Consider the following 27,082-nt stretch of genomic DNA (forward strand, 5'->3'; position numbering starts at 1 on the left):
GAAATAGAGTATAGTACTTTAGTTCTCTGTTTATGAATTACTCTTCTCCTGTAGACTGTAAACTTTGTAAGGACAGGAGATAATCTTTATATCCCTACCTGATACATGGTAACATTTTTCATAACTAATTAGGAATGGAGGATAGATCCTAATCTCAATAACTTACTGATTTACTAGTTGACAACCCTAATTGCAACTCTGTTTTGTTTTTCCATATTAAGCGTTTCTAGGGAAACTTTAAAAAGCAGGAAGAAATCAGATTACAGTCTAAATAAAGTGAATGCACCCATCTTAACAAATACAACACTGAATGTAATAAGACTTGTTGGTAAGTAGCTACACCTTTTAAAAAAAAATTGTTAAATTAGTCTACTTTTGTTACTTTTATTGGGGTTTTCATTGTACACTCCAATGCTTACCACAAGGAAGGTTTTTTTTTTTTTTTTTTTTTAATGTTTTTTTTCAACGTTTATTTATTTTTGGGACAGAGAGAGACAGAGCATGAATGGGGGAGGGGCAGAGAGAGAGGGAGACACAGAATCTGAAACAGGCTCCAGGCTCTGAGCCATCAGCCCTAGAGCCTGACGCGGGGCTCGAACTCACGGACCGCGAGATCGTGACCTGGCTGAAGTCGGACGCTTAACCGACTGCGCCACCCAGGCGCCCCAAGGAAGGTTTTAAGACTGTTAGAGGTCAATGCTTTCTCATCATAATTGTTTCAAATAGTATAATACTAATATTAATGTCAGTTTTTCTTTTTCAGTTAACTACTTGGTATTTGTGTCTTCTACTTTTTCTAAAATATTCCAGTTATTTGGCATGTAATGAAAAATTCTCTATGTGAATTAGAGGTGTGTGTAGGATGATGATAGTACCCATTTTACATTTAAAATATTTAGGTTTGAAGATGATGTGGAATTTTTAACATTCAACATTTCAACATTTTATATGCCATCCTAACCTTTATGTCTCACAAGTAAGTCTGTACATTTGGCATATAAGTTATAGAGATGTCTTCTCAAATTAATTAAGTCATCTATACCAGTCAGGAATTTTAATGGTGTTCTAGAACAACAACAACAACAACAACAAAAAACCTCTGTATTCTATATGGAGATGATAATATCCTGCTGCCTAGTTTGATTACTCTTGACTCTGATAAAATGGTCTGTATTCTTGAAGATAATTTCTAAATTTCATTAATGAATAGGGCAAAGTAGACAAAATGTTTCTTAGAAGTCCCATTTCCTTTAGGAAAAATAGTGGAAAAGTAATAATGAATTGAGAGGAAAAGAAAAATTTGTATATTTTTATGACACACCAAAAAATGACCAGATTCTAAAGTGTTTTTTGGCTGATTATTGCCAGGGAAATTAGCCTTTCTTCTTTATCCAAGAGAGCTAACTGAACATAGCATTATGAGTTCCTGTCTAGAATTTATAGAACCAGAACTGGAAGAGTTCTGAGAGGTCATCTGGTATAAATTCCTATAAAACTAGGATTTCTTTCTTTAATGCCCCTAATTTGTGGTGGTCACCTAGCTTTTGTTTCATGTCTCACAGTGAGTGACTGTACGTCTTATTTTGCAAGGCTACTCATTCAACTATTAGACTGATTTAATTGGTAGAAATCTCTTCCTTGTGATAAATCATTTTCTTTTTCTCTGTAATTTTATCTGTTGGTCTTAGTTATGCCTTTAAAAGTAAAAAGAGTAAGTCTATACTTTTTTCTCCTATTCTTCCCTGTGATCACTTTTCAGGTCTGGGTGGTAGTTATACTGTCCTTCCTTTCTGTATGCTCCACCAGTTCTTTCTTTAGGGTCAGTGTGCTCATTTCCCTTATGTGGTTCCCACTGACAAATATTCCAAAATCCTTGTCATCCTCCTCAGCTTTCTGGACTCACTGTAGTTTCTGGTGTCTGAACACACTGCTTGAGAGATGTAGTTTAATGAAGTCATCTTTTGCCTGGTTGTGTTGAAGGAACAAATCACCCTAACACATCAGTGGCTTTCAGCCACAAAAGTTTACATGATGTGTATTGGCTCCTGATCACCTTCGATCTGTTTCATGTGCCATTCTGAGATTCACGCTGAAAGAATAGTACCAATTTGGGGAAAAGAGCAGGAGTCAGTCCATGTTATGACCCTTAAGGCTTCCACCCTGATGTGGCACACTGACTTCCTGTGACATATGTCACTGGCCATGGTAAGTCAGGCTTGACTATTGGAGAGAGAGGTACACTTGTGCCCAGTAAGGCACTACAGGTTAAGATTTGTATTCAGGTTAAGATTCATACTCTTTAGAGTATGAATACTCTCCTACAGTAGAGGAGGATGCATAATCTTCTTACAGGGAAGGGGAGTGGGTTGGGATAAATGGGGAAAATAATACAATCAATCCCATTTAGTGATAGTTTATATTTTTAACCTCACCTAGTTCAAAAAGAACTAGAGGTTATCAACTACTTTTACTCTAAAAGACATATATTTAGTAGAACTAAATCAAATATAAGGCTAAAACAAAATTGAGGAGGGGGGCAAATCATGTTTCATTCAGTTAAATGCAGACAACAGATGCAAATCTTCACTTCTTAGCAGATATAAGGAAATGAAAAAACTGCATTCTGCTATTCTCATTATGTAAGAAATGGATAGAAATGTGCTATTGGTGCTAAATTCAGAAGTCAGTAACAACAAATTCTTATAGAAGGATTACTGATTGACATAGTGGACATTGTTTTCTAATCGTGGATTTAAGAAATGGGGGAAAAGTTGTGTTCTAATGGGCTTTTGGTATGTCAACCCTATAAAGCAGACAGTCCTGAATAAAACCTTACTCAGTGAAGAGAATCTGACGATTGTAATTTCAGCCTTCACCACCGCCAGATCTTTTACTAGAATTTCAATTAGTAAACAGTTCCTAGTATGCTATTTTAACTCTCACATCTTCCCATTTAGGGCTGGGATTAGGTGCTTCCATTATTCCCTCCCGTAGATTTTTATCCCTACCGCTTTCTCTCCCTGGGATGTCTTTATCTTCAGTTTGTACATATTCATAAAATACAACTTTAAGAGAACCACTCACTAAGGGGTCTCCAACGAGTAAATGCTATAGAGGTGCTTGAAGATAATAAACCCGCAAAGGTAATGTCTCTACTTACAAAGCCAGAAGTACAGTTGTGTAAATAAGGTTGATTAATTTTGGGTGCCTGGGAAGATGAAGGAACTAATTATTCAATAGTTGGGAGGCACATTTTAGAACATTAAAGGCATATTCAAAATGTCCTTTTCAAGTAGTATTTATTTGGCAGGTAATTAGGAGAGATTAAACAAAAAAGTGTTAATGGGGTTTCCCAGCCCTAGGTGGTACCTAAATCTGTTAGAAAAGCCCAGGGAGCCTTTCACAAGTGCAGAGAACTAATCAGAATGCTTGCTTGAGTAAAGAGAAAATTCTGTCAACCTGACAATTTCTTGCAGAGGTAGAGAAATTTTAAGGAATGTGTCTCATCACTGAGATAGGCTTCCTATTCAAGATTTTCTTCTCCTGGAGGCAGCTCTCACTTGAGCAGGTATGATAGGTTTGAGAGGGGCAGAAGTCAGGTTGCCAAAATCCATGCTTATCAAAACTACAGACCTTAGGATAAAATTATTTATTACATTACTTTAGCAGCTGAAAATCATAACACACCAGCACGTCATGTATCCAGACTTAACATGAAACCAGAATAAAGTTATCTCAGAAACTTTAATATTTTGATATGTAATGTTTAAGGAAAAAAATATGTCATTATTTAATTTAGATTACATTCCAATATTTTTGTTTCTCTAAAAGATACTTACATTTTGTTATTCATATGAAATACTTTTAAACAGTTTTAAAACACTTTCTGAGCTGATAGCTCTATATACAACATGCTATTTTGAGAGGATGACCCAAGAAGTGTCATCCTTCAGCAAAATGTGCAAGAAAATCATATAGGAGATTTGGGAGGCTGAAATAGAATACTCAAACTACAGAATAAAAATAAATAACAATGAAATGGTAGAATAAAAGCTGGTAGTTAAAGACTTAGGTAATAGACTGTGGTCTTCAGTTCATTGTTCAATGTGTTTTTCTAAATTTTATGAGCTGAACTAACTTTTCCTTTCCTTTATGGCTCATTTATAGCATTTCCAGCTTGCCTTTATGTGCTATTTATATCCATTAATGGTGTTTCAACTTAGTGCGCTGTGATAAGAATAGCTAACATCCTTCCAGCTCAGATTCTGTTCTTGCTCCTCCCCATCAATTTGTCAGCCCCTACAGATGAGAACGGTCAGAGTCATCTCTGCAGCATATAGAGCATTCAGCCAGTGCTTTTGTAGGTGCCCAGTATACTGAACTGACAAACCTCGATTTTTAAAATCTTGAATATTGGAGCAACACTTTCTCCTCCTCTTCTGTCTTAATCAACAGTGGAGGAACACACACACAGCACCTTCTCTGTACCCTTGAATTTGTTCCTCTGTGTAAAAGTGTGGCTCTCTAAATGAATTTCCCTGGGCCAGCTTTCATGTGGTAATTGCTCTGTTATTTATGTGAAATATTTTAAAATATTTGTTCTCTGTGCTGATGAGCTGGGTAAGGCAGGCCCACTGTTCCTCTTGGTTGTATAGTTCTCCTCCATCTTGTTCCTTGGTTGGTTTCTTTGCCAGTCCCTCTGTGTCTCCTCTCCATGAGTATGCAGGACCCACAGTCTAGATTTTAGGATGTTAATGTAAACGGTGCTCTTTCTTTTGCGTTTCCTCATGAGGTTAGGTTTCTTTTCTTTGTTTTTTTTTTTTTTTTCATGTGTATTTATTTTTGAGAGAGAGAGAGAGAGAGAGAGAGAGAGAGAGAGAGAGAAAGAGCGTGAGGAGGGAAGGGCATAAAGATTGGGAGACACAGAATCCGAAGCAGGCTTCAGGCTTTGAGCTGTCAGCACAGAGCTCCATACAGGGCTCGAACCCACAAACTCTGAAATCATGACCTGAGCTGAAGTCGGTTGCTTAACCAGCTGAGCCACCCAGGCGCCCCTAAGTTTCTTTACCTAGCACTCTGTACTTCTCCCTTCCTGCATTCGTCATAACTATAATTATTTTAAAATGATAGCAGTAGCTAAGATTTCTTGCTCCCTTGTTATAGGCCACGTAAACACTTTACACACATTTTCTCATGAATTCTTTACAATACCCCTTTTATACACCAAATAATTAAAGCCCAGAGGTAAATAACTTGCCTAATGTCACAAAGCTGCTAACTAGTAGAGCCCAGAGTGTCTGTTCCTAGAGCCAGTAAGTTCTTTTCATGCTTCACAACTGGTAAAGGAAATCAGGAATGTTGATTCTTACACCTGGACGAAGTTCACAGAGGTTATAATATAGACTGGAAACAGGAATAAGAATTTCTTGCAGGTGATCATTTGGGAAGAGATGCTTTTCTTAGTCATCTTGAGGCAGGAGGGAAGGGAGGCTAGGGAGACAAGTTGACCAAAGTATAGCCATTTTGATTTTAGACTGACCCTTAACCTAAAAGTCAGCAGCAGGTCATAAAAAGAGTCACAAGATCAGACTTATGGAAAACCATAAGCCTCACTCTCTCCAGCAATAAAAAGCTACACAGGCTGGACTTTCTTAAAATTGCTTCCTGTGGGTAATTCCATAACCCTAAAACAATGGAAAAACTGCCCAATGTGAATGATAAACCCTAAGTTAAAGAGTAAACCCCTCCCTATATGGTTAGCTAATTTAAATAAAACTTATAAAACCTTTCCTTAGAGGCAAAGGAGGGGGGGCGGGGTCCTCTTTCTCACCTGGGAGGAGAGACTGCTACTTTGTCTGTGAAGTAGTTCCTTGCTTACTTTTATATTTAATAAATTCTTGTCCTCTTATTTAATAAATATTTTATATTTAATAAATCCTTGTCCTCTAAGGATTCCTCTAAGTGGCTTGCTCTTGAATTCTTTCTCTCACAAAGCCAGGAACCCTCCTCACATGTAGCCTGAGGTCCTCCCTCCTGAGGCATCGGCCAGTCCTACATCCATCTGGGCTGTGTATTAAGTAACCTTCCTCCATGTTTCCAAAGCATGCTGTTGTGCACTCCATTCTCATGTCCTCTGTAGGGAGTTCTAGAAGGGAAGGAAGAGAAGGTGGAGTGCATCTGAACCACATCTCCATTCACTGACCGACCACATTTTTTAAACGAGGCCGGCTAACTTCAGAGCCTTGCTTTTTCCCTTTTATTAAGGTAGTATTCTCACTGTAAGGCAGTAAATAGTAAAGAAGAGATTGTGAGGAAACAGCAGTCTCCCACCCCAGGCCTCCCTACCACCAGCCTGGAGGCAATTTCTTGGTCTGTTTTTGTTTGTCTTCTAGTTGTAATTTCCCAGGAAAGAGTAATGAGAGGTAAATGTTTTGAATTCTTGTCATTTTGAATGTCTTTATTCTGCCCTTTCACGGAATGACAATTCAGCTGTGCATAATAGAATTACAGATTAAGAATTATTTTTCCTCGGAAAGTTGAAACCTGTAGTGTTCTGTTCATTTTACTGTAGTTGAATTTCTTTTCTCTCTCTTCTTTCTCTCTCTCTCTGAAAGCTTTTAGTATTTTTTTTTTTTCCTTGATGTTTCAGAACTCTCTGGTGATGTGTTTAGGTGTGAGTTATTTTTCATTAAGTGTGTTGGGTAGTTCGTGACCCTTTCAATCTGAAAGCTCTTATGCTCCTCAGCTGTGACTAATGCTACTATTTATTTGATGATTTCCACTTCCCCATTTTCTCTACCCTCTTTCTTTGATTTCTCATTGCTTAAGTGTTGGTCTTTTAGATTGGCCCCTTTATGTCTCCTATATTTTTTCGATCTTCTAGAAGACTTCCATTTTTCCATTTTTTTCTTTAATTTTTAATTTTTAATTTTAAAATCACTTTTAAATTCTTTAAGAGCCCTTGTGTATTCTCTTTCCCCCCACCCCCCATATTCTTCTGTTATAAGGTTTATATAATTATTACATTTCTTTAGCTTGACTTACTGTTTTCTCTGGGATCAGCATTTCTTTTTACTTTTACTCTCTGGGACTGGTGATTTTTGATGACCTCTTCAAATCCAAAATAGAAGGCCTGCATAGCTGCTGTGGGTGTCCCTTGCTGAGTAATGAGAGCTATGCTCTTCCTGCCCCTTTCTCCTCAGTAGGGATCCTGACTGGGAACTTCCTATAGAATCGGGCAAGGCTGGGTGGATTTACTAGCAATCTTTACTTTATGGGGACAGATCCCCCAATTTTTAGAATTAGGTAGATTTTAATCTGTGGTGCCAACATGCACACTAGAAGCCTTTGCCTTTCTAATTTGTTATTTTTTTTAATTTTGCTCAGTTTTTTTGTTTGGTTTGTTCATGTCATTTATTTACTTCTTTTAGAGAGAAATCCTAAGAGTTTTTGTTTTCTTTTGTTTTTGTCCATGGGAATATTCTGGTAGCCTGTACTCTATTGTTGGTGAGGGATAGTGATAGAGGAAGACATGCTGAATGGTAATTTAAGAGTAATGGACCCTTAATGAATCCATCCTTTTTCAGCTCTATTTCTGGCTCCTGCCCTCTTGCACTGCCCACCAAGTTTAAGCAGTCACCATCCTACAGAATAGCTTTTATCTCCTTCATGGTCGTCTTGTGGTTTATGGATTTCTTTGTATTATTCTGTCAAACTCTCCTGTCTCTTATGTGTCATCCAGACAGGGGTTGGGACAGTATAACATGCAGGTCAAGTGAGTTAGGCTACCTGTTTTTGTAAATAAAGTTTTATTGGAATACACCCATGCTCATTTGTTTACATATTGTCTATGGCTGTTTTTGTGCTACAAAGGCAGAGTTGAGTAGTTGAAACAGAGACCAGCAGAGCTGAGTAGTTGCAACATAGACTGTATGGCATGCAAAGCCTAAAACTATGTACTCTTTGGTCCTTTATCAGAAAGGTTTACCAATTTAGAAATTGGTTTGGTGTAGAAATTTTTCGAGATTTCTCATTTTCTGGTGATCATACCTACTTGCCTTTCCCTCCTCATCCCTTTCTCTTCATAGATACAGGCTTAAACTACTGTAAAATTCTTTTAATTCAGTAATTCTGAGAAGGTACATAGGCCTCCTCCAGCCTCCAAAAGCCTACTGTGCCCTCATGAACTGGAACAGAGCTCTTATTCTTAGTCTTAGTCTTAGTCTTAGTCTTAGTCTTAATGTTTTAATATGCTGGCAGCCTGCTTATCGATGGCCGCCTCCCTCATCTGACCATTTAAGGTATGAGAGCAGGGACTCTAACACCTTGTGTCTTAACACAAAGCCAAGGACATAATAAGCCTTCAGAAATTGTTTGTTGAATGAATTGAATGAATGAATATAAATATATTTAAACATTTTTGTGAGAGTGGTGGGTTTTTATCTAGTTTTTTTTTTCTTTTGAATGCAACATTTAAAATAGCTTTACCTATTAATAATTCATTTATATATTCTTCCTTAAGATTAATTATATAAACAATGGTTAATCTTACTAGTAATGGAGAGGAGCTTTGTGTTCTGGATATATATTAACCCAGATATTTGCATTCTACCTCATTTTACTTATCATCTCTTATTATCTCTCTCTCTAATTGATATCTCAAAACAGATATCAATTAAAACATGATATTTTTAAATTTTTTTCAGTGTCACATTTTTTGTGTAAATAGTTGCAGTTTAAAACCTACATGTTTGTAATTGATGAAATACCTGCATAGTGATCCAGAAAGTTCTAGGAGCATAATTTTCAAATATTTTTCCATTGTGATTTTTTTAAAAAAGTCTGTGTGAAATAATTACAAATCATGATTCTAAAACAAAAGACTTACAAATAAGAGTAAGAATAGAATCTGAGTTGAATGGTTTTTACTTTTTGGTGTGTGTGTGTGTGTGTGTGTGTGTGTGTGTGTGTGTGTGTGTGTGTTTGTTTCTTTTCCTGACCATCTGAGTATTGTTTAGAATCATTTCACATGTAAATTAAAGCAGCTGTACTGAGTTCTTAAATAATAAAGAAATGGTTTCCATAGTAGATATTTCCATTAGAGTAAATTTTTTTCTACTGCAGTTAATGTGTTTTCTCTTGAGTCATGGTGTCTTCAATAGTACCAATTTAAAATTTATAGCAGTTACATTAAGTAGAGTGAGCACCTGAATTATTTGCTCATTTGGAAATTAAGCAAATGGCCTGTTTTAACATCTTCTGCAGAAGAGCATTTTTTTTTATAGATGTGCTTCTTTCCCTATTATTCCCCATAAAAAAGAAACACAATTAGGGACTTGTTATTATTTATTACTTGATTCAGCCCATCTCCTGTGCACCCTTCAAATACATTAACAAGTTTATAAACGTAGAGATTTGAGGTTTTATTTTTTTCATTTTACTTTTTTTTGAGATTTTGGTTTTTAAATATTTTTTTCTGTAACTGTGTCATATGTTTAGGGAGAAGAGAACATAATATTGGCATCTCCCAAAGGAAGGAACGAATAGGACATTTTTTTGGCACTTTGAGAGTGTTGAGCTCTTGAGTGATGTAGTGATAAAGAAATGTTCTTGGCCTCTGACACAAGATTTCACAGGGCTAGGGTTCAAGGGAATAGGATGTGCCTTCTATGTGTCCTTTTTCTTCTTGCTTTTTTACTTTTGCTCTGTGTATATAAGCTTGTGAAAAAGGAAAAGCTTTTTTTCAAGTACATTGTCTTTGGTATTATTATGCCTAAACACTTTTGAAGAAATTATTTTATTTAATTTATTAAAAAAAATTTTTTTTTAATTTATTTTATTTTATTGGAAGAGATTATTTCAAATGGAATCCAAGAATGTGGAACTATAGTGTGTGCAGTGTTATTTATAAAAGAGTATAGATGTTCCATGAATATTTGACAAACAGTAAAATATATTAGTATAAAAATATTTTTGTAGGTATTATTTATGTCAGTGCTCTCCAGTAGTACTTTCCAAGATGCTATAACTGTTCTGTATCTGTGCTGTCCAATACAATAACCACTAGCCACAAATGATTATTGAGTACTTGAAAATGGCTAATGGGACTAGGAATGTAACATTTCATTAAAAAATACATTTGATATAGTGTCTCTATAATGTTAGACTTAACAGATTTTAATTTTTTTCTAATTTTGATTTTTTTCAGGTAAATATATGCAGATGATGAACATTCTTAAGCCAATTGCCTTTGATGTTATCCATTTCATGTCTCAGCTATTTGATTATTACTTGTATGCAATATATACCTTTTTTGGTCGAAATGATTCAGTAAGTCACCTTTGGTGGGAAAGTCTGTTTCTTTAAAAATTTATTTATTTTTAAAATGTAAAATTTTTCATTCTCTTTGTATGAAATATACAAATAATATTATTTTGAAAATTATCCATCGAAAATCTAACAGAATTTTTGATGTCACCTTTTTGTCTGCTTAATTACCTTATTTATGTATTAATCTTAAGCTCTGATATGATACACATATTTTATGTTATTCAAATTTTGGCAGAAAAAGTGCAGCATCTGTTTTTAACCTTGATGCATTTTGGCAATGAAAAATGTGTGGGTTGCTTTGTTTAAATATGGCTCAGTGTGTAATTACTACATAGTAAATGAGACATTTTTAATATTGGCTTACAAATCTTAGCAGGCACTCCTACAGTCAGAAGATAATGGCAAGCATTTATTAAAATAATTGAAAACCTTTGAACTAACCTTCTGTCTGCCACAGAATCATTTCCTGTACCTCCTTTTTGTGTTTCCACAAGCTCTTATTGCATTTGTCTTTTTCTACTCCTAAAGAAAACAACATGGTATTAGACAGGTACCTTATATAATATTTGGTAATTATTATGTGGTTCACCTAGATAGTCAATAGATTTCTATTGTATACTGTAATGTATAATGTAAAAGTATACTGCTGGGCCCTATGAATATATCATAATACTAACTTTTCGTATATTTTGTATCTTTTTAAAAACATGTGAATTTATCTTTTAATATGGGATCTGAATTTCCTATGTTCTTAATTGTCCAATATATTTTTTAGAAAGAATACCAATAATCACAGACAGATTATTGCTACAGAATTTGTTGCTATTAAATATTAATTCTTTGAATTTGGAAACTCAATACATAAATATTAAAGAAGAAAGACATTCTGGGGTTTTAGCTAATTGTCAGAATCTTTCAGTCTTCTAGATGAGCCTTACTGTGTCTCCTGGGCCAAACCTGCAGACCAGCACTATCCAAGAGAAGTTTAAAGTAATGGAGATGCTCTAAATTTGCACTCATATGGTAGTCACTAGCCACATGTGACCTTTGAGCACTTGAAATGTAATTAGTATGACTGAGGAACTGAATTTTTAATTGTATTTAATTTTAGCTAATTTATTGCTAAATATAAATAGCCCCAGGTAGCTAGTGACTATCATATTGGGTAGAACAGTTCTGGACCACATTATTGATAAGATGTGTTAATATAGGGTCCTTTGGAAACTTTTGGGAACTAATACTTTTGGACATGACTTTCTAGCTGATTATAATACTGATTAAATACTGGCACAAATTTGTTTACAGTAGGGTTCACTAGGACCTGAGAAAGTTAGCAAAGTATAGTTAGGTATTTATTATAAAATATGCTGCATATGTTATTTAAAATATAGTATGTTTTAAAGAACACATTAACCTTATAACTTGTATTAAAAGCATTTTCAATCCTGTAAGACTCAGTAACAGACATTTCACTGTATTCAGGTAATTAGCTGTCAGTGATAAGCATTTCTGTCTTTAACCTGGGTGTCTACCCATATATCATATTAGAAACATTTTGTATTATATGAACCTATACAAAATGTGCATATGAGTGAATATGTCTGAATGAATATAGCATTTACTCTGCCTCTTACTTGTACTTTTTAAGAAAGACTTCTTTTGTTAGAGTATGCTTAGTAATACTAGCTTTATTCGACCATGTGAATATTGAAAACAGCACATCTTCAAATAGAATATAATTTAGATTCTGCTGTTTTTGATTCTGCAAAAATGAAGGAAACACTGTTTAAAGCAAAACAAAGACAATCTATAAAGGGTTTTACAAATTTGTAAAAAGAAACACTTCATCCTTCTACCCATATTTTACTTAGCTTAATTTTACATACATTTAAAGGTTTTTTTTTGTTTTTGTTTTTGTTTTTTACCTTGCAAGATTATATTCTTCTTAATTAGCTACTTCAAATTACTTTTGGAACAAGACAATCTAAATAAATAGCATAAATAAGCATATGCAAGTATATAAGATTGAAGAGGTAAACTTTTAATTTCCTAAGAAAATAAGCTTTTAAATCTTTTAGAAATCCTAGAAATTTCAGTATTCAAATATGTATGTATGTATGTATGTATGTATGTATGTGTGTGTGTGTATATATATATATATATACACACACATATGTGTGTGTGTGTATATATATATATACACACACACATATGTGTATACATACATATATACATACATATATATATATATATATACACACACATATACTCCCAAGTTGCCCTGTTAGCTATTGAGTCTTATGTGGTAGGAGGGGAGGGGTAATTAGGTAATGGGTAGAATAGGAAGAGCACAGTGGTACATAGTTGCTCCTACTTTTCTCCCAGAGAAGAAAGATACTTGTATGAGTGAATTCAGATGGATGCTGCATATGGAAGAATCTGTTTCCCAGGGTTTCTAGAAAGTCATTGGCTGGGAGGCCATAGTGTATGCAGCAGGCTAAGGGATTCTTCCTCTTTAAATTAACTCCTCCAGAAGCTCTTGCTCTTCATTGAACTGTTTATAGCCTACAACACCATACTGTATTATATATCTAATCCATTTGGTTCTATTATAATAATGTTACTTGTAGTGTTGCTTTATCTTGCCTTGCCCCAGCCTTCCATTGGTCACCTCTTGAGTTATGTTTTCTGTGGTTTTTCCTGTTCATAGCCTCTCATGAAGACCATTCTGTAGCTTACCTTAACAAAGTAGTAAGCACATAGTGGATTCTTAGGACACATGGATTGATGTCCTAATTATTTCTTATCCAAGTTAATCTGATGAGTGTTGTTACTTGAAAACAGTTTGTGAGCATCATTTAAAGTTACCTTTCATTAATGAAACTTCTTTAATAGAGTGTCTGTGATTCAGTTTTTAATTTTTTTATGAACAAATTAACTTCCACTTCTGGATATGTAGGACTACAGTCTAACGGGATAATACTGCCTGTAGAAAACAATTACAAAACCTGAATGTTATACAAAAGACAACTATCTGAAGATACTGGAGAATGAACGAAGCATATAGACTCTGGGTGGGGGAGTTCATGCTAGTGTGTAGATTGGGGAAAGGGGAGGTGTAAAAAAATAAATTCCATCTCCATGGCCTTTGAGCCTGGGATTAAGTACAGTTCACTCAGCACAAAGGTAGAGGCAAGCATAGGAAAACTTTGTCTTTATGGATTGGGGAACCAGAAAATTGAAGCCAGGAAATTGAGAACAATGAAAATAGTAGGGGGGAAGTTCAGAAGAAAAAGGGCCAGGGAGGGGATTCCCAAGCTTTTTTACCTCCATCTTTGATTAACCCATAACCATGTTCATATGAAACAGATTAACTACAGCCAAAGAAAAAAGATCTGAACAGAGAGTGAAGCTGTTGCATAAGAGACAGTTTGTAGTACAAGCTCAGCCAAGAAAATTACATAATGCAAACAAAGAAAACAGTACCCAGTGGAAAAAAATAACAGAATCCAAAATCTCCAGAATTAAATTGATGATGCAGTCTAACTTCACCCAACATACATAGAAGTAAAAAAAGCAGAGTACATCCTTAAGTAAAATGAAAGTCAATTTAGTTTGACCCCTTAAGATGTTGGAACTAAGGGATAATATTTTAAGTGGACTATTAGAACTATCTTGAATAAAGTAGAAAGATGTTTTAAATGTATGAACATCTCAGTAGAGAAGTAGGAAGTTCTAGTAGAAACAGTAATAAAAAGCCAAAGGGAAATCCTAGAACTGAAAAATGCAATTTCAGCCATTAAAAAAAATTACTGAATGTACTTTACAGCTAAATGGACATGATAGAGGAAAGAATATGTAAAACTTGAAGATAAATTGGAAGATTGGAAAACAAAATGATCAAAGCCTTAGGGACATGTTAAGTCAAATGATCAAACATACATGTAATTGGAATACCAGATGGAGACAAGAGAGATAGAATGAGGTACAAAAAATATTTGAGGAAACCTTGATCAAAAATTTGCAGATACAAGTTACTAAATGAACAGCAAGCAGAATAAGAACAAAGGAACATACAGCAGGGTACCTCACGGTGAAGCAGTACTCTTGAAAATGACAATAGACTTATTACATAAAGGGATCAATGATCTGAATCAGCTGACTTCTCATGAGAAATTGTGGAGGCTGTAGGAGAGAGTAATACATCTTTAAGGTACTGAAAGAGAGGAAAAGAATGTCCATTCAGAATTTTATATCTAGCAAAAACACCATATCAAGAATGAATGTGAAATTAAGTTGTTTTTAGATAAAAAGAAAAAAAAAACCTAAGAATTTGTCACCAACAGACATGTAATACTGAAATGCTGAATGAATTTTTTTCAGGCTAAAGGAAAATGATACCAGAAAACTTAGATCCTGAGGAAAGAATAAAGAGCATTGGTTATGGAAACTACTTGGGGAAATGCAAAAGATTATTTTTGTATTTTTCCTTTTAATTTCTTTATAAACCATATATCTGTTTAAAAGTGAAATCATAACATTATTTTCTAGAGTTCATAAAATATGTAAATATATTACATGTAACAACTACAACAAGATACGTGGGGGGATATGGATCTATAAGATGGCAAGATTTCTGTATATTATGTTAAACAGTAAATGGATTGTGTAATATCAGAATGTATATTATAATTCACAGGACAATGAAAAATAATATTGCAGATTAACTCTTTACCAAAAGGAAAATTAAATTAGAATTCCTTTTTTTAAAAAACTGTTTTTTATTGTTTATTTATTTTTGAGAGAGAGAAACAGAGCACGAGTGGGGGAGGGGCAGAGAGAGAGGGAGACAGAGAATCTAAAGCAGGTTCCAGGCTCCAAAGTGTCAGCACAGAGATTGATGTGGGGCTCGAACTCACAAACTGTGAGATCATGACCTGAGCCGAAGTTGGACACTTAACTGACTGAGCCACCAGGCACCCCTTCTTTTTTCTTTTTTAAGTTTTCATTTATTTATTTTGAGAAAGAGAGAGCAAGCGCAGGGGAAGGGCAGAGAGAGAGAGGGAGAGAGAATCCCAAGGAGGCTCTGTAGTATTAGCTCAGAGTCTGCATGGGACTTGAACTCACAAACCGTGAGACTGTGACCTGAGCCGAAACTAAGAGTCGGACACTTAACCGACTAAGCCACCCAGGCACCCCTTAAACTAGAATTCTAAAATATAAAATTCATATAATCAGAAGAGACAGGAAAGGAGGAACCAAGGAACAAAAAAAGATATAACATATAATGAATGGTAGATTTAGACCTGATCAATAATCACGTTAAATGTTAATGGACTAAACACTCAAAAGGTAGAGATTGTCAGAATGGATTAAAACAAAACAAAAGAAACACTTTAAATGTAAAAAATACACAAAGTGAGGATATATATATGCATGTGTGTGTGTATAATATGTGTGTGTGTGTGTGTGTGTGTGTGTGTGTATCTAGAGAGAGAGAGAGAGACCATTAAGTATATTCTAATCAAGTTAAAAGATTGAAATCATACAGAATATGTTCTCTGATGACAATGTAATTAAATTAGAAACCAATAACCGTAAGATAACTGGGAAAAAATCTAAGCATTTGGAGATTAACACACTTCTAAATAAAGGTTGGCTTAAAGAAAAAATCATGAGAAGTTAGAAAATACTTAAAAGTGAATAATAGTGAAAGCACAACATATTAAGCTGTGCAATACAGCTAAATCAGTACTTAAGGGAAGTATCTAGTTTTAAATGCCTATAATAGAAAAGAAGAAAGACTCAAGTAATGATAAGCTTCCACCTTAAGAAAGTAGAAAAAGAAGCATAAATTATGCACCGTGTCTTTTCTTACAAGGGCACCAAACCTCTCATGAGGGCACCACTCTCATGACCTCATCTAACCCTAATTACCTCTCCCATCTCCAGACAGCATCTCATTAGAGGTTAGAGCTTTACCATATGAATTCTGAGGGGACAACAAACATTCAGACCATAAATGGAATAACTAGAATTTACATACATTGCTTGTAGAAATGAAGAATAATACAGCCACTAGAAAACAGTATGGCAGTACCTTATAAAGCTAAAACTATGCTTATTATATGAATCAGAAATTCCACTGGTAGATATTTACCCAAAAGAATAGAAAATATATGTCTTCTCAAGGATATATATGTGAATGTTCATAGTGACATTATTCAAACTGAAACCCAAATGTGCATCACCTGGTGAATAAGTAAACACACTGTGATATATCCATATTTTGGAACACTATAAAAGAGCAATAAAACACAATAAAAGAGCATGAATTACTAATAGGCTTATAACATGGATGAATTTCAAAAGCATGCTAAAGACAAGAAAGTCAAACACAAAAGACTACACATGTATGATTCTATTTATACAAAATTTTTAAAAAGGCAAAACTGTAGTGATAGATCAGAGGGTAAGATTGGAGAGAGGAAATCAAGTGCGAAGGGCATAAGGGCATTTTTCAAGGTGAGGAAAATTCTATCTCTTGATTGTGGTATTAGTATAAGACTCTACAACTACCAAAATTCATCAAACTATACTTGCGATGGCTGAATTTGACTATATAAAAATAATACTCTAGTGAAAAAAGAGGGAAAATGAAATAATAAAGTTTATAAAATGTAGTGAAAGTAAAATGTATTTTGAAATTACCACATAAAATGAGTTCATGTTTTCATGTTTTACTGTACCATGCCATCACACAACTATTTTAGCTTTAGGATTTCTGTCACATGTTGTGTAAGTAATTACTTGTTTTCATCCTATCTCAGATAAGAAAGGATGAGGAACAATATGTTTTGTGTGTGTATGTATGTGTGTGTATGTATACACAAACATATATATAAATGAATCAGTGAGATGATATATTTTATAGTTTACTATTAATACTTTAAAATTTTTGGCTCATACAGAACATTTTAACATCTTTCTAGAGGTCTATATATATCTATGATTACCTCTAAATTAAATTTATATTCATCAATTGAATCATCACCCAAGGACGCAACTACCTGGCTTTTCATGATTTAACAGTCAACTGTCTCTTCTCATTTATGTTCTTGGGGTATTTATATGTGCTTTGACTTTGATGTAGTAAAGCGAATTCTATACTGTGAAATGTTTACTGAGGCTAATAAAAAGTTTTCTTCATTTTTGAATGAGGATTTGGGCTGTCTCTAATTTGTGTTAGAAAAATAAATTTAAAACAGTCTACATTATTATGCTTATACATAAGTGTGATGCAGTACACTATCTTTAAGTATCAGAAATCATAAGTTTTATAACTAAAAATAATAACTTATGGGAAAAAGATACTGGTGAGCTCTCTCCCAATTAATTTATGAGATTGACAGATGCCAGTGTGACCTGTAAATGCAAATGTGTGAAATAGTTCTCTTGTTCCCTTAAAGGCTAAGATTTGACTTGATGTTTTGAAATTTTTAAATGTAGTTTGGAGACCTTCCGAAGACTAAGTATCTGAATGAAAACTCAATGGATACTTAACTTGAGTTAATATGAAGGTATAACATATGAAAGATTATCTCCGAAGTGATGGTAGCATATGCCTTTCTTTTTCTTTTTCAGCTGGAATCAACAGGACTAGGCCTTAGTAGTAGTAGACTAAGAACAACTCTTAACAGAATACAAGAAAGCCTTATCGATATGGTGAGTAATCATTTGGAATTAATTTTTTGGGTTATATTAAATAAAAATTAACCATCCAATCAACTACATATAAATGTGTGTCTCTATATATATTGAGTGCCTGAGTCCTCAGTATTGCTCTACATGCTTGTAGGAAGTAAATAGAAGTTTCTTATAGTCTGATTGGAGAGAGAAAACTGATCCTCATGAAAGAGTATAATATTGGCTATACATCCAGTACAGGTCCAAAGGGAGGAAAGTTTCATGTGGAAACTTGATTTCAGAGAATGGCTAAAGGAAGAAGTGAGAGTTGTGCTAGTCTTTGAAGAGCAGGCAAGGGGTTAGTGGGAAAAAAGAAGGAATGGCATTCCAATTAAGGTTCAGAAGCTGAGAACGGGCCTTGAGGTGGGAGCAAGCCTGGCCCAAAGTTTGGCCATCTTTGTGATTGGGATACTGATAAATACTGAAGAGTTGTGTTGCAGGGAGTATTTAGAGCCACTTGAAATTCAAGGAAGAGGCTTGGGTGTAGTTGGCTATGCAGTATGGGGTCTGGATTCTTGACTGTTGGGTCACTTGATGTAATGCGTATCTTAAGAAAATAGATTAGGCAACAATACAGGGCTGAGCATTTGTAGTGTTTAAGGTAACCTCGGCATTTAAAATAACAATTTTTTTTTCTTGTGATGGGTCACAGTAGCCAGAGATTTTTGTTGTTCGCCACATTTCTCTGCATCTACATTAATCTCAGGATCCTCTGATTTTTCTTTATTTCTTCACCTACCCAAACAAGCAGTCATTTTCCTCTTTTCTCATAAGCTCTGTGTTATGTACATACTTATGCTATTGAAATTCTTAGTAAAGCAATGTAATCATTTATTCTTTTAGGAAATACTCATTGTAATAATTATTATTTGTTGGGCATGGTTGTAGTGCTAGATATTCATCACTGCACAGTAGAGGTACTTCTTTCTGGGAACTTATATTTTATTGAGGCAGGCAGATAAACAAATACGTAATATAGTATCAGATACTGAGAAGTGCTAAGAAGAAAATGAAGCAGAATGGTAAGAATGGTAATCTTTGAGCAGAGATGTGAATAAAACGAGAGAGGTATGTGCTCATATCTCAGATGAGCACTGTTTACACAGAGGAAATCACCTATATCCATCTCCCTTATAATTTGGAGATCTTCTTGCTCAGCACATATATATTTTCATAACACTTAGCTCTGCAAACTATACTTTTTCAGTAAATGTTCATAGAATAAGTGAATAAACTCCAGTCCATGAGTTTCTTGTCTCCTGGCCTAATCTGGCTTTTGTTCTTGGCTTTGTTATCCATTTAATCCTGATCTTCATTTTCAGAGTCCAGGCTCCTTATTTGACCCAACCATTTATTTATTTTTTTGTTTTGGTTTTGCAAAATCCATTGGCTTCCAACCCCATTAGAAGGTATCTGTGTTTCAGTTTTGCTTCTCCTGGTTTGACACTTAGTACAACCTTGACCATCAATCAGATCTTGTTTTCCAGATCTTAGTCCACAGCTAAAGTTTTTCTTGTTTCTGGTTGAAAGCCTTGAAATTGATGAACTGAATAGTCATAACCAGAAAGTCCAGAGTGGGGTGCAGTTACCTCTAGAACTCATTGCTCTTAATCCAGTCTGGGCTTCATGACAGTTGTAGTGATGGATTCCTATTATTATTTTCCTAATAAAATAATAATAATAATAATAATAATAATAATAATAATAATACAGTTTTTTGAAAAAAAGCTTGACGGGTCAAAATTTACCACTAGAGTCATTCATTCTGACGTCTCTGTCCTCTCTGTTAGTTACTACTTTATGATTGTCAAACTGCAGTTCCAATTTTTAGTCTTAAAGAGTGGATTTGATGCTTCAGATTTTGCCATATGGTGTGTAATGAAATATTATCGAGTAAACAGTGGGACCGAACTAGCTATTCTTTGAGACAAGCTGCCACCCATCTATTGATAACAATGTATCTGTAGCATGTCTGACCAGTTCTGTGTTCATTGGATAAATTTTTTCCAGAATTGGTAGTCAACTTTAGAAATGTATTTTCAGAAACCAGCTACATGCCCCCTCCCTAGTAAATGGTTAGATAGATGTGCCTGCTTTTTTCTTTGGCACTTCATCTTTTAAAGATATCTTTTCTTTAAGTCCTTATCCTTACCATCTCTTAAATCAGATAGCATTTGGCTCAGAAGACCATGTGAGTAGTCATTGCTTCTTCAGTTTGTAAGTAGTGCTGACTGTTTTTTGACAGGGCCTCTCCAGGGTCCTTACTCCTCCTCCAGTAATACAGAAGTTTTTCCCGAATTTTCTGTTGGTTTCCAGTGTTTTACATGTTAAATTTTATTCATACTGATAAGAATTGGTTTATTATTTTAGAAAATATATTTGTCATTTTCTAGACCTTGATCTCAGGTTTTCATATGCTGGTATATTACTTTTTCTTCACTTCATTAATTTGCATCTACATTGGCAGAGAACATTAATTGGTTTCTTGCTATTCAATACATTCTTTGGCTATTAAAATAATTTATAGCCTAATCAATCTGGAACCACTAGATGGAAGTTGTATTTTTTTTTTCCTGTATTTCCCCTATGTGTTAGTTAAAATTTTAATGAGCACATTTCTGGTAATTTTTCCATTTTCTCCATATATATCTTCTAAGTTTTCCTTCTCTTTAAGCTGTAAAAGGCAACTTGGAATCATTATGGTCTTAAAAATGCCACCTGAAATGATTTATTGTATAAATTCAATGTAAATATAAGACAACTTGACACATCAAATAGACTTTCAAGAAAAGGAGTCTACAAGGGGAAGACAAGAAACGGAAGCTGGTATAGATCACACTGGTACCAGAACTGTGAATTTTTAGTTATCTGGTGATGTTAAATTGTTTGCTTTAAGATATTTGGCTATCAAACCTTTGTGCTTTGATACCTGTGCTTTGATAATAAAAATGTATTTTAAATCGGTCCGGAAAATTCCATAGAAACGACTTCTCTTTGTAGTCGTAATTATTAGTGGCAGGAAAGGTTAAACATTGTGACTTTCACTGTGAAACTAAAGATTTTGATTAAGGCTTTATTCCTCAAAGTCTTCAAAGGGTTTTATATCTTTTCCGTATTGTAGTGGTGTAATCTGAAACACTGATCCAGTTTTGGAGCTTTTCCACTGACAGTTGCAATAAGCACATACCATTTATTTATATCAACTTGACATTGTTGTTATTCTCTTGCTCTCTTCATGGGTATTTTCCTGAATATAAACACAGAACGTTAGCCTTTAAGCAGATAATTACCATAATTTTTATGCCTAAAATACCAGTGTTGACTAGGAACAAAGAATGGCATCCTAATGCAAACTCTTTGAAGTGGGGGCAGCAATGCCAGTGATCTCTGCAGGAATGTTTTTGTGAAAGAGCTCTGTGAGTACAGAGGGAGTTCAACACATTTGAATTGGAGGTAGGTAAGGAGTAGGTCGAGGAGGTAGTAGGTGAGTGCTTGTGGCCTTTCCCTTCATACCCAGAGATCAACTGCATTTCTCTCAGGCTGCGGATATAACCTCTCTTTGCCTTCCAGCACCACCTCCCTTTTCTATCCTAAATTAACTAGTTAATATCTACATTCACATATAAATATATGTTATATATATGGTGATAACTTATCATAAAAGAATGAAATTCAGAAGTAACTCTGCTGTTACAAATGTGTGGTATTTATGGTTTTCCTGGAACTCTTTTGAGTTTGAGATTTTACAATATTGGCAGAAAGTTCATGTCTGTTTTTGTCAGTTTATTGCAAAATATTTTGAAAGAGGGTGTGTTTGGTGCTTCGAATATACTTATGGAGTCTAATACTCCCAAGTTTCTACTCATATAAACATAGAAAGAAGCTTACCTGTGCTCATTCAGTCTTACAGCTTTTATACATTCCGAGTAACTGTCAGCTCCTGACTGAACCTCTTTCCATAGGGAACTCATCACCCTTCTTGCTGTAGACTTCTGCTTGATAGAAAGTGCTTTGTTGTGATGCAGCCATTTCTCCCTCTCTGGAACTATTCTGTTATCTATTTCTACCCCATTGGGGCCACTTCGGCTAGCTTAGTTAGCTATCTTGCCTAAGTGAGTGATCTCTTCACCCAATTTCTTTATTAGTTTTTCTTGTTTCAGTGTTTCAGTTCTCCTCACCATCTCTTGACTTGTTCTGAGATGGATATTCACAACTCTGACCTAAGAAGAAAATACAGAATATTATAGGAGGTATTGGAAGTAGATGGAAGGCAAGGAGCTACGTGAGGACAGTGTAAGACTCAAGGGATACACGATAGTTGGATAGGTATCTTTATTATTAAGTCAGTCAGCAAACACGTAATGAGTGCTGGGATACTTTGTGGAAGACCAATGGATGGGCTTTCTGGTAGAAGAGGCACATAAGGAATAAATGAATATCCAGTTTAATGTCAGATTGTGTCAGGAATTACATAGAACTAGGAAAGGGTAGAAAGAGGAGAAAAAGGTTATTAGTTTGTTTAGGGGATCACACAAGGCCTTTCTGGGAAGGTAACATTGAAGTAGATCCCTGAAGGAAGAAATAGAGGAGTGAGCCACCTGAATGAGAATTCATTTATTTAAGAAACATTTATTTAGTGCCTGTTTATTGAACACTTTATATATGATGCCATATCCTGTCTGGGAATTGAGGATACAATTTTGGTGGGGAGACAGCAATCAGACAAAACTCCCTACTCATGTGCAACTTCTTTTCTAATAGAGAGGGAATATTTTGGGGAGAAGTGTTTCAGGTGGAGGGAACAAGGAATGCAAAGACCCTGAGGTTGGGACCATGCTTGGCCTATTCCAGGAACAGCACAGAGGTGAGTATAATTAGAATGAAGCATAGAAGAGGGTTGGTGATAGATAAAACCAAAGAGGTAGCCGGAGCCTAAATCTTATAAGGCTGATTTTACTCTGAGTAACACAGGAAGCTATTAAAGAGCTTTAAGCAGAAGAGCTGAAATTAGGTAAAAGAGAATTATTTTGGCTACTGAGAGAGATGAGGGGGCTTGTACCAAAGTGTTAGCGGAAGAAGTAGTGAAATAGGATCACATGCTGGATCTGTTTTGAAGGTAGACCTGTCAGATCTGTTGATGGATTGGAAGTGGGATATGACTGTGAGAGGAGTCAATGATGACACCTAACTTCTGGAGAATGGAAGTGCCATTACTGTAGATAGATAAGACTTTTAGGAGGGACACATTTGAGTTCAGTTTTCAGGTATGTTAAATGCACTACAGGTAAGAGAGAGGTCAGGGCTAGCATGTACATTTTGAGCTCTTGGCATGTGGCTGATATTTAAACTGGGAGAGAAAATTCATCTAGGGAGTAGAGTGTGAGTGGGAGAAGTCCAAGGACTGAACTCTAGGACACTCCACTGTTTAAAGATCTGGGGGAGGAGGACAAACTAGCAAAGGAATCTGAGAAGTGGCTGGTGCCTTAGGAGAAAAACTAGAAGGGTATGGTGCTCTGGAAACTAAGAAAGTTTTTCAAGATTAGCTATGTAGGATGCTACAGTAGGTTAACTAAAATGGATATTCAGAGTTGACTTTTGGACTTGGCCATGGGATGCCAGTGGGGACCTTGATAACAGTAAAGGCTGTCTTGTCTCCATCAATTAAACTATTAGAGGGCCTGCTAATGCCAGGAGGCATACCAACGTCTTAAGATACAAAGGCGGTAAAATTGGTCCCAGCCCTCTAAGAACTCACAGTGAGGTGGAAGGGTCAGGAAACAATTGACTAAGTGTACTTTATGCCACATACAGACATTAAGTATACATGTAGATATGCTAACACAAGAAAGATACTAATTCTTCTTGGGAGATTGAGAAAGTTATAGAAAGGAGGTGAATATGACCTCGCACTTAAGAAATGAGAAGGAAAGAGCCAGGGAGACAAGAAGAGAGCAGGTAAGACAAGAGTGTCAGTAGGACAGGTGTAGCAAGTCCAGTATGGCTAGACCTTAGAGTCATAGATTACGTGGAAATGAGGCTGGCAAGGTAGCTGGTATCACTGTAAAAAGTAGTATCATGGTAACAGTTTAGGCTTTTTTTTCTGTAAGGAGTGAATAGTCCATTGGGACTTTTAAACTGGGGAGTGGTGTGATCACGTCTCCCTTTTAGGAAGATCACTTGGGTATTCTAAAAATATCAACCAGTGAACTGTGTGCAAAATGGAGTGGAAATAGGAAAAGCTAGAGGCAGAGGTCTGTATTTGGGGACTGTTAGTCCAGGCAAGAATGCTGTGGGGCCTAGGTCCTAATGAAGCAGGGCGAGAGGAAGAAACAGACGTGAGAGCTGTGTGCTAAGGCATGATGGAGGGGAGGAAAGGGAGAGGCATGAATGATTCCAAGGTTTTTCACTTGGACAGTCTGGTAGATGGTGATTTAAATGACCACAGGCATTAAATTAAATAGCATAGGCAGCCAGTTGTAACTTTGTGTTTGTGTGTGTGTGTACGTGTGTGCGTGTACGTGCATGTGTGTGTACACGCACAAGCAGGAGGGGGTGATTATTTTCCTTTTTAGTAGGAAATAAATAATGGAGTGGTGACATTGATTAACTCGCATAGTTTCCTTATCCTGATTCCCCTTAGAGAAAGTGCAGTTGTTCCCAAAATAACTTTTAAATGCTAATTGAGTAATTAGAGATTGAAAAGAAACAATATCTTTAGTAGAAGATAAGATATAAAAAAGAACTAAAGAAGAATAAAACCATTTTTCTAACTTAAAAGGTTTTATAATGTTTTAGTTCCATTGGGCTAAATTTATAAGCCTGTTATGCTCCCACTGTGCATTTGATGTCTTTTTCATTCATAAGGCAAGTGTTGGAGATTTGTGACTATGTAATTGATTTAAGAAGTAACCTAGATTTACATTTTGTACACTTTTAGATTTGTTTGTGTCCAAATTCTGTGCAATAATTGTCTTTGAGGATCTTTTAAAGCTCAATACACTCTGCTCTCCGGGCATCCCTTTCTTTTATTCCCATTAACCATCTATCTTCCTTCTCATCAGCAGTGTGACTGCAGACTTACACAATACAGTTAGTCCAGTTTCAGTTTGTAAGTGCATTCTAGTCCTGCCTTCTTGAGATTATACCAAAGTTAACCTTAATTAAAGTTCAGATGTGAAATGGTTAATTATATCATGATTTTGTAATGTTCCAGCATGATGATCCTCAAGAGGCAATCTCTTTCCTTGTTTACAGGTTCTTGAAGGGCATCTTACTATTGTCTTTATGAAACATCTGCCAATTCATAAAGATTGCTTGTGTTGGCCAACTTTAGGTCATGCACAGATAATAATGGCACATAGAGTTGGGTCATATTCACTTAGTACAAAAAGAAAATTTCCAGTAGTTAGAAAATATAAAGGAAGGAAAAGAAAGAACAGAGACTAAATGTAATTAATATGTATGCCTACGAGTATTTTAATTATAGGTCCAGTTTTGTAAAATCACATGGTTTATTGCTATTAGATTTGATTTCAGGCTGTGTTTGTACTTGTGTTATATTTTCAGGAAGTTTCAGCAGATCCTACTGCCACACTCACAGCAGCAGAAGAGAGAAAGGAGAAGGTACCAAGCCCACACCTCAGTCACCTAGTGGTTTTGACATCTGGGGATACATTATATGGGTTGGCAGAAAGAGTGGTCGCCACAGAATCCTTGTAAGTTGTTAAAAACAGTTGCTTTGCCATTAAGTACTTAAGAAAAGTTTAAGAGTAAGCATTGTATAATTAGATTTCTAGCTGTATACATCTCCCTCTTCTGAATGTTACTTATATATTTCTGAGAAGTATATCCTAAAATAGATTACCAATTGATTTTTTAAACTGCATGGTTGTTTTTCAGTTCTAAAATGAAAGAAGGGAAATCTTTTAGGTTTCAGTCTTTAGCTAGCAAGATGATCCTTGCTTTAAAGTAAAACTTTAAAAAAAAAAGTTGTAGTATACTTTATATTTTCCTATTGAATTGTGGTTCTAGAGAAACTGTAGTTACATTGTTAGTTTAGTGGTAGATATAGTCAGCCCTTGACACCAGTGAGAATATTTCTTGACCTTTAAAAATCCCCCAATTTTTAATACACTTAACGCATATGACTTCTTCCATAAAATGTAGTCCAATATAACTTGAGTTTTTGTGTATATAACAAAATGTAGAGAAAAATGGGATAGCTGCTGGCAGTTCTCCAGGCAAATGACTCCCACTCCTGCACACAGCTTCCTGACCTGAAGTTCACGTGTATGTCTCAGCCAAGTGTCACATGAGGTTACTTCTGAGAAGTGCCAGATGTTAAATCTGTGAATTTAGAGATCTGTTCTGTATAATTAAGTAGGATCTTCGTAAGAAATCCTTTCAAAAAATACTGTTGTATTTTTTCTTCAGTTTTTTTTTTTATGTGATCTTTGCTCCTGTCTCACATGCAAAGCAGCATAGCTCTTCACCTTGTAGTTTCCAAGTAGTTTTTTGAAGTCCCTCTTTTTGCACCTCTGCTCACATTCAGCGATAAACTCAGCATTAAGTTTTTGATAGGTTGTAAATGAGCTAATACGAGGCAGTTCACTAAAGTGGGAAAGAATTTTAATGGTTAAACTTTTGCTTAGAGATCTTAAAGATTACAAAAGTACTGACAGGCTCTAGATCCTGCACTCTGCTTACACGGTGGGTTATTTGTTCTCTTTAGGGTATTTTTGGCTGAACAGTTTGAGTTCCTTCAACCCCATCTGGATGCTGTGATGCCTGCAGTCAAAAAGCCCTTTCTTCAGCAGTTTTATTCACAGGTCAGAGATGGTCTTGCAAATCATTTCAACTGTGAGCAAGATAAGATTGTCACACATTATTTCAGGTGTTTTAGCTAGTGGCCAGTCTCCGTATTCCACGAGAGCGATTAGAATATGTTTATTCACTCGTGAATTCCTGTGTTAAATACTTACTGAGCACCTCATATAACTTTTAGTCT

At 35.4% G+C, this 27,082-nt stretch overlaps 1 protein-coding gene across 6 annotated transcripts in view; it reads left to right on the top strand.

Moving 5' to 3' along the window:
* VPS50 (VPS50 subunit of EARP/GARPII complex) overlaps positions 1–27,082 on the top strand; it is a 143,183-nt gene that overhangs the window by 105,965 nt on the left and 10,136 nt on the right. For all 6 annotated transcript variants that reach the window (XM_045494784.1, XM_045494782.1, XM_045494779.1 and 3 more), the window contains 5 exons: positions 222–328; positions 10,208–10,329; positions 17,974–18,054; positions 25,642–25,790; positions 26,807–26,903. In XM_045494784.1, the coding sequence (XP_045350740.1) occupies positions 222–328; positions 10,208–10,329; positions 17,974–18,054; positions 25,642–25,790; positions 26,807–26,903 (556 nt within the window). The remainder of the gene's footprint in view (positions 1–221; positions 329–10,207; positions 10,330–17,973; positions 18,055–25,641; positions 25,791–26,806; positions 26,904–27,082) is intronic.

The sequence above is a fragment of the Leopardus geoffroyi genome, chromosome A2, assembly GCF_018350155.1.
Source record: "Leopardus geoffroyi isolate Oge1 chromosome A2, O.geoffroyi_Oge1_pat1.0, whole genome shotgun sequence".
Classification (NCBI taxonomy): Eukaryota; Metazoa; Chordata; class Mammalia; order Carnivora; family Felidae; genus Leopardus; species Leopardus geoffroyi.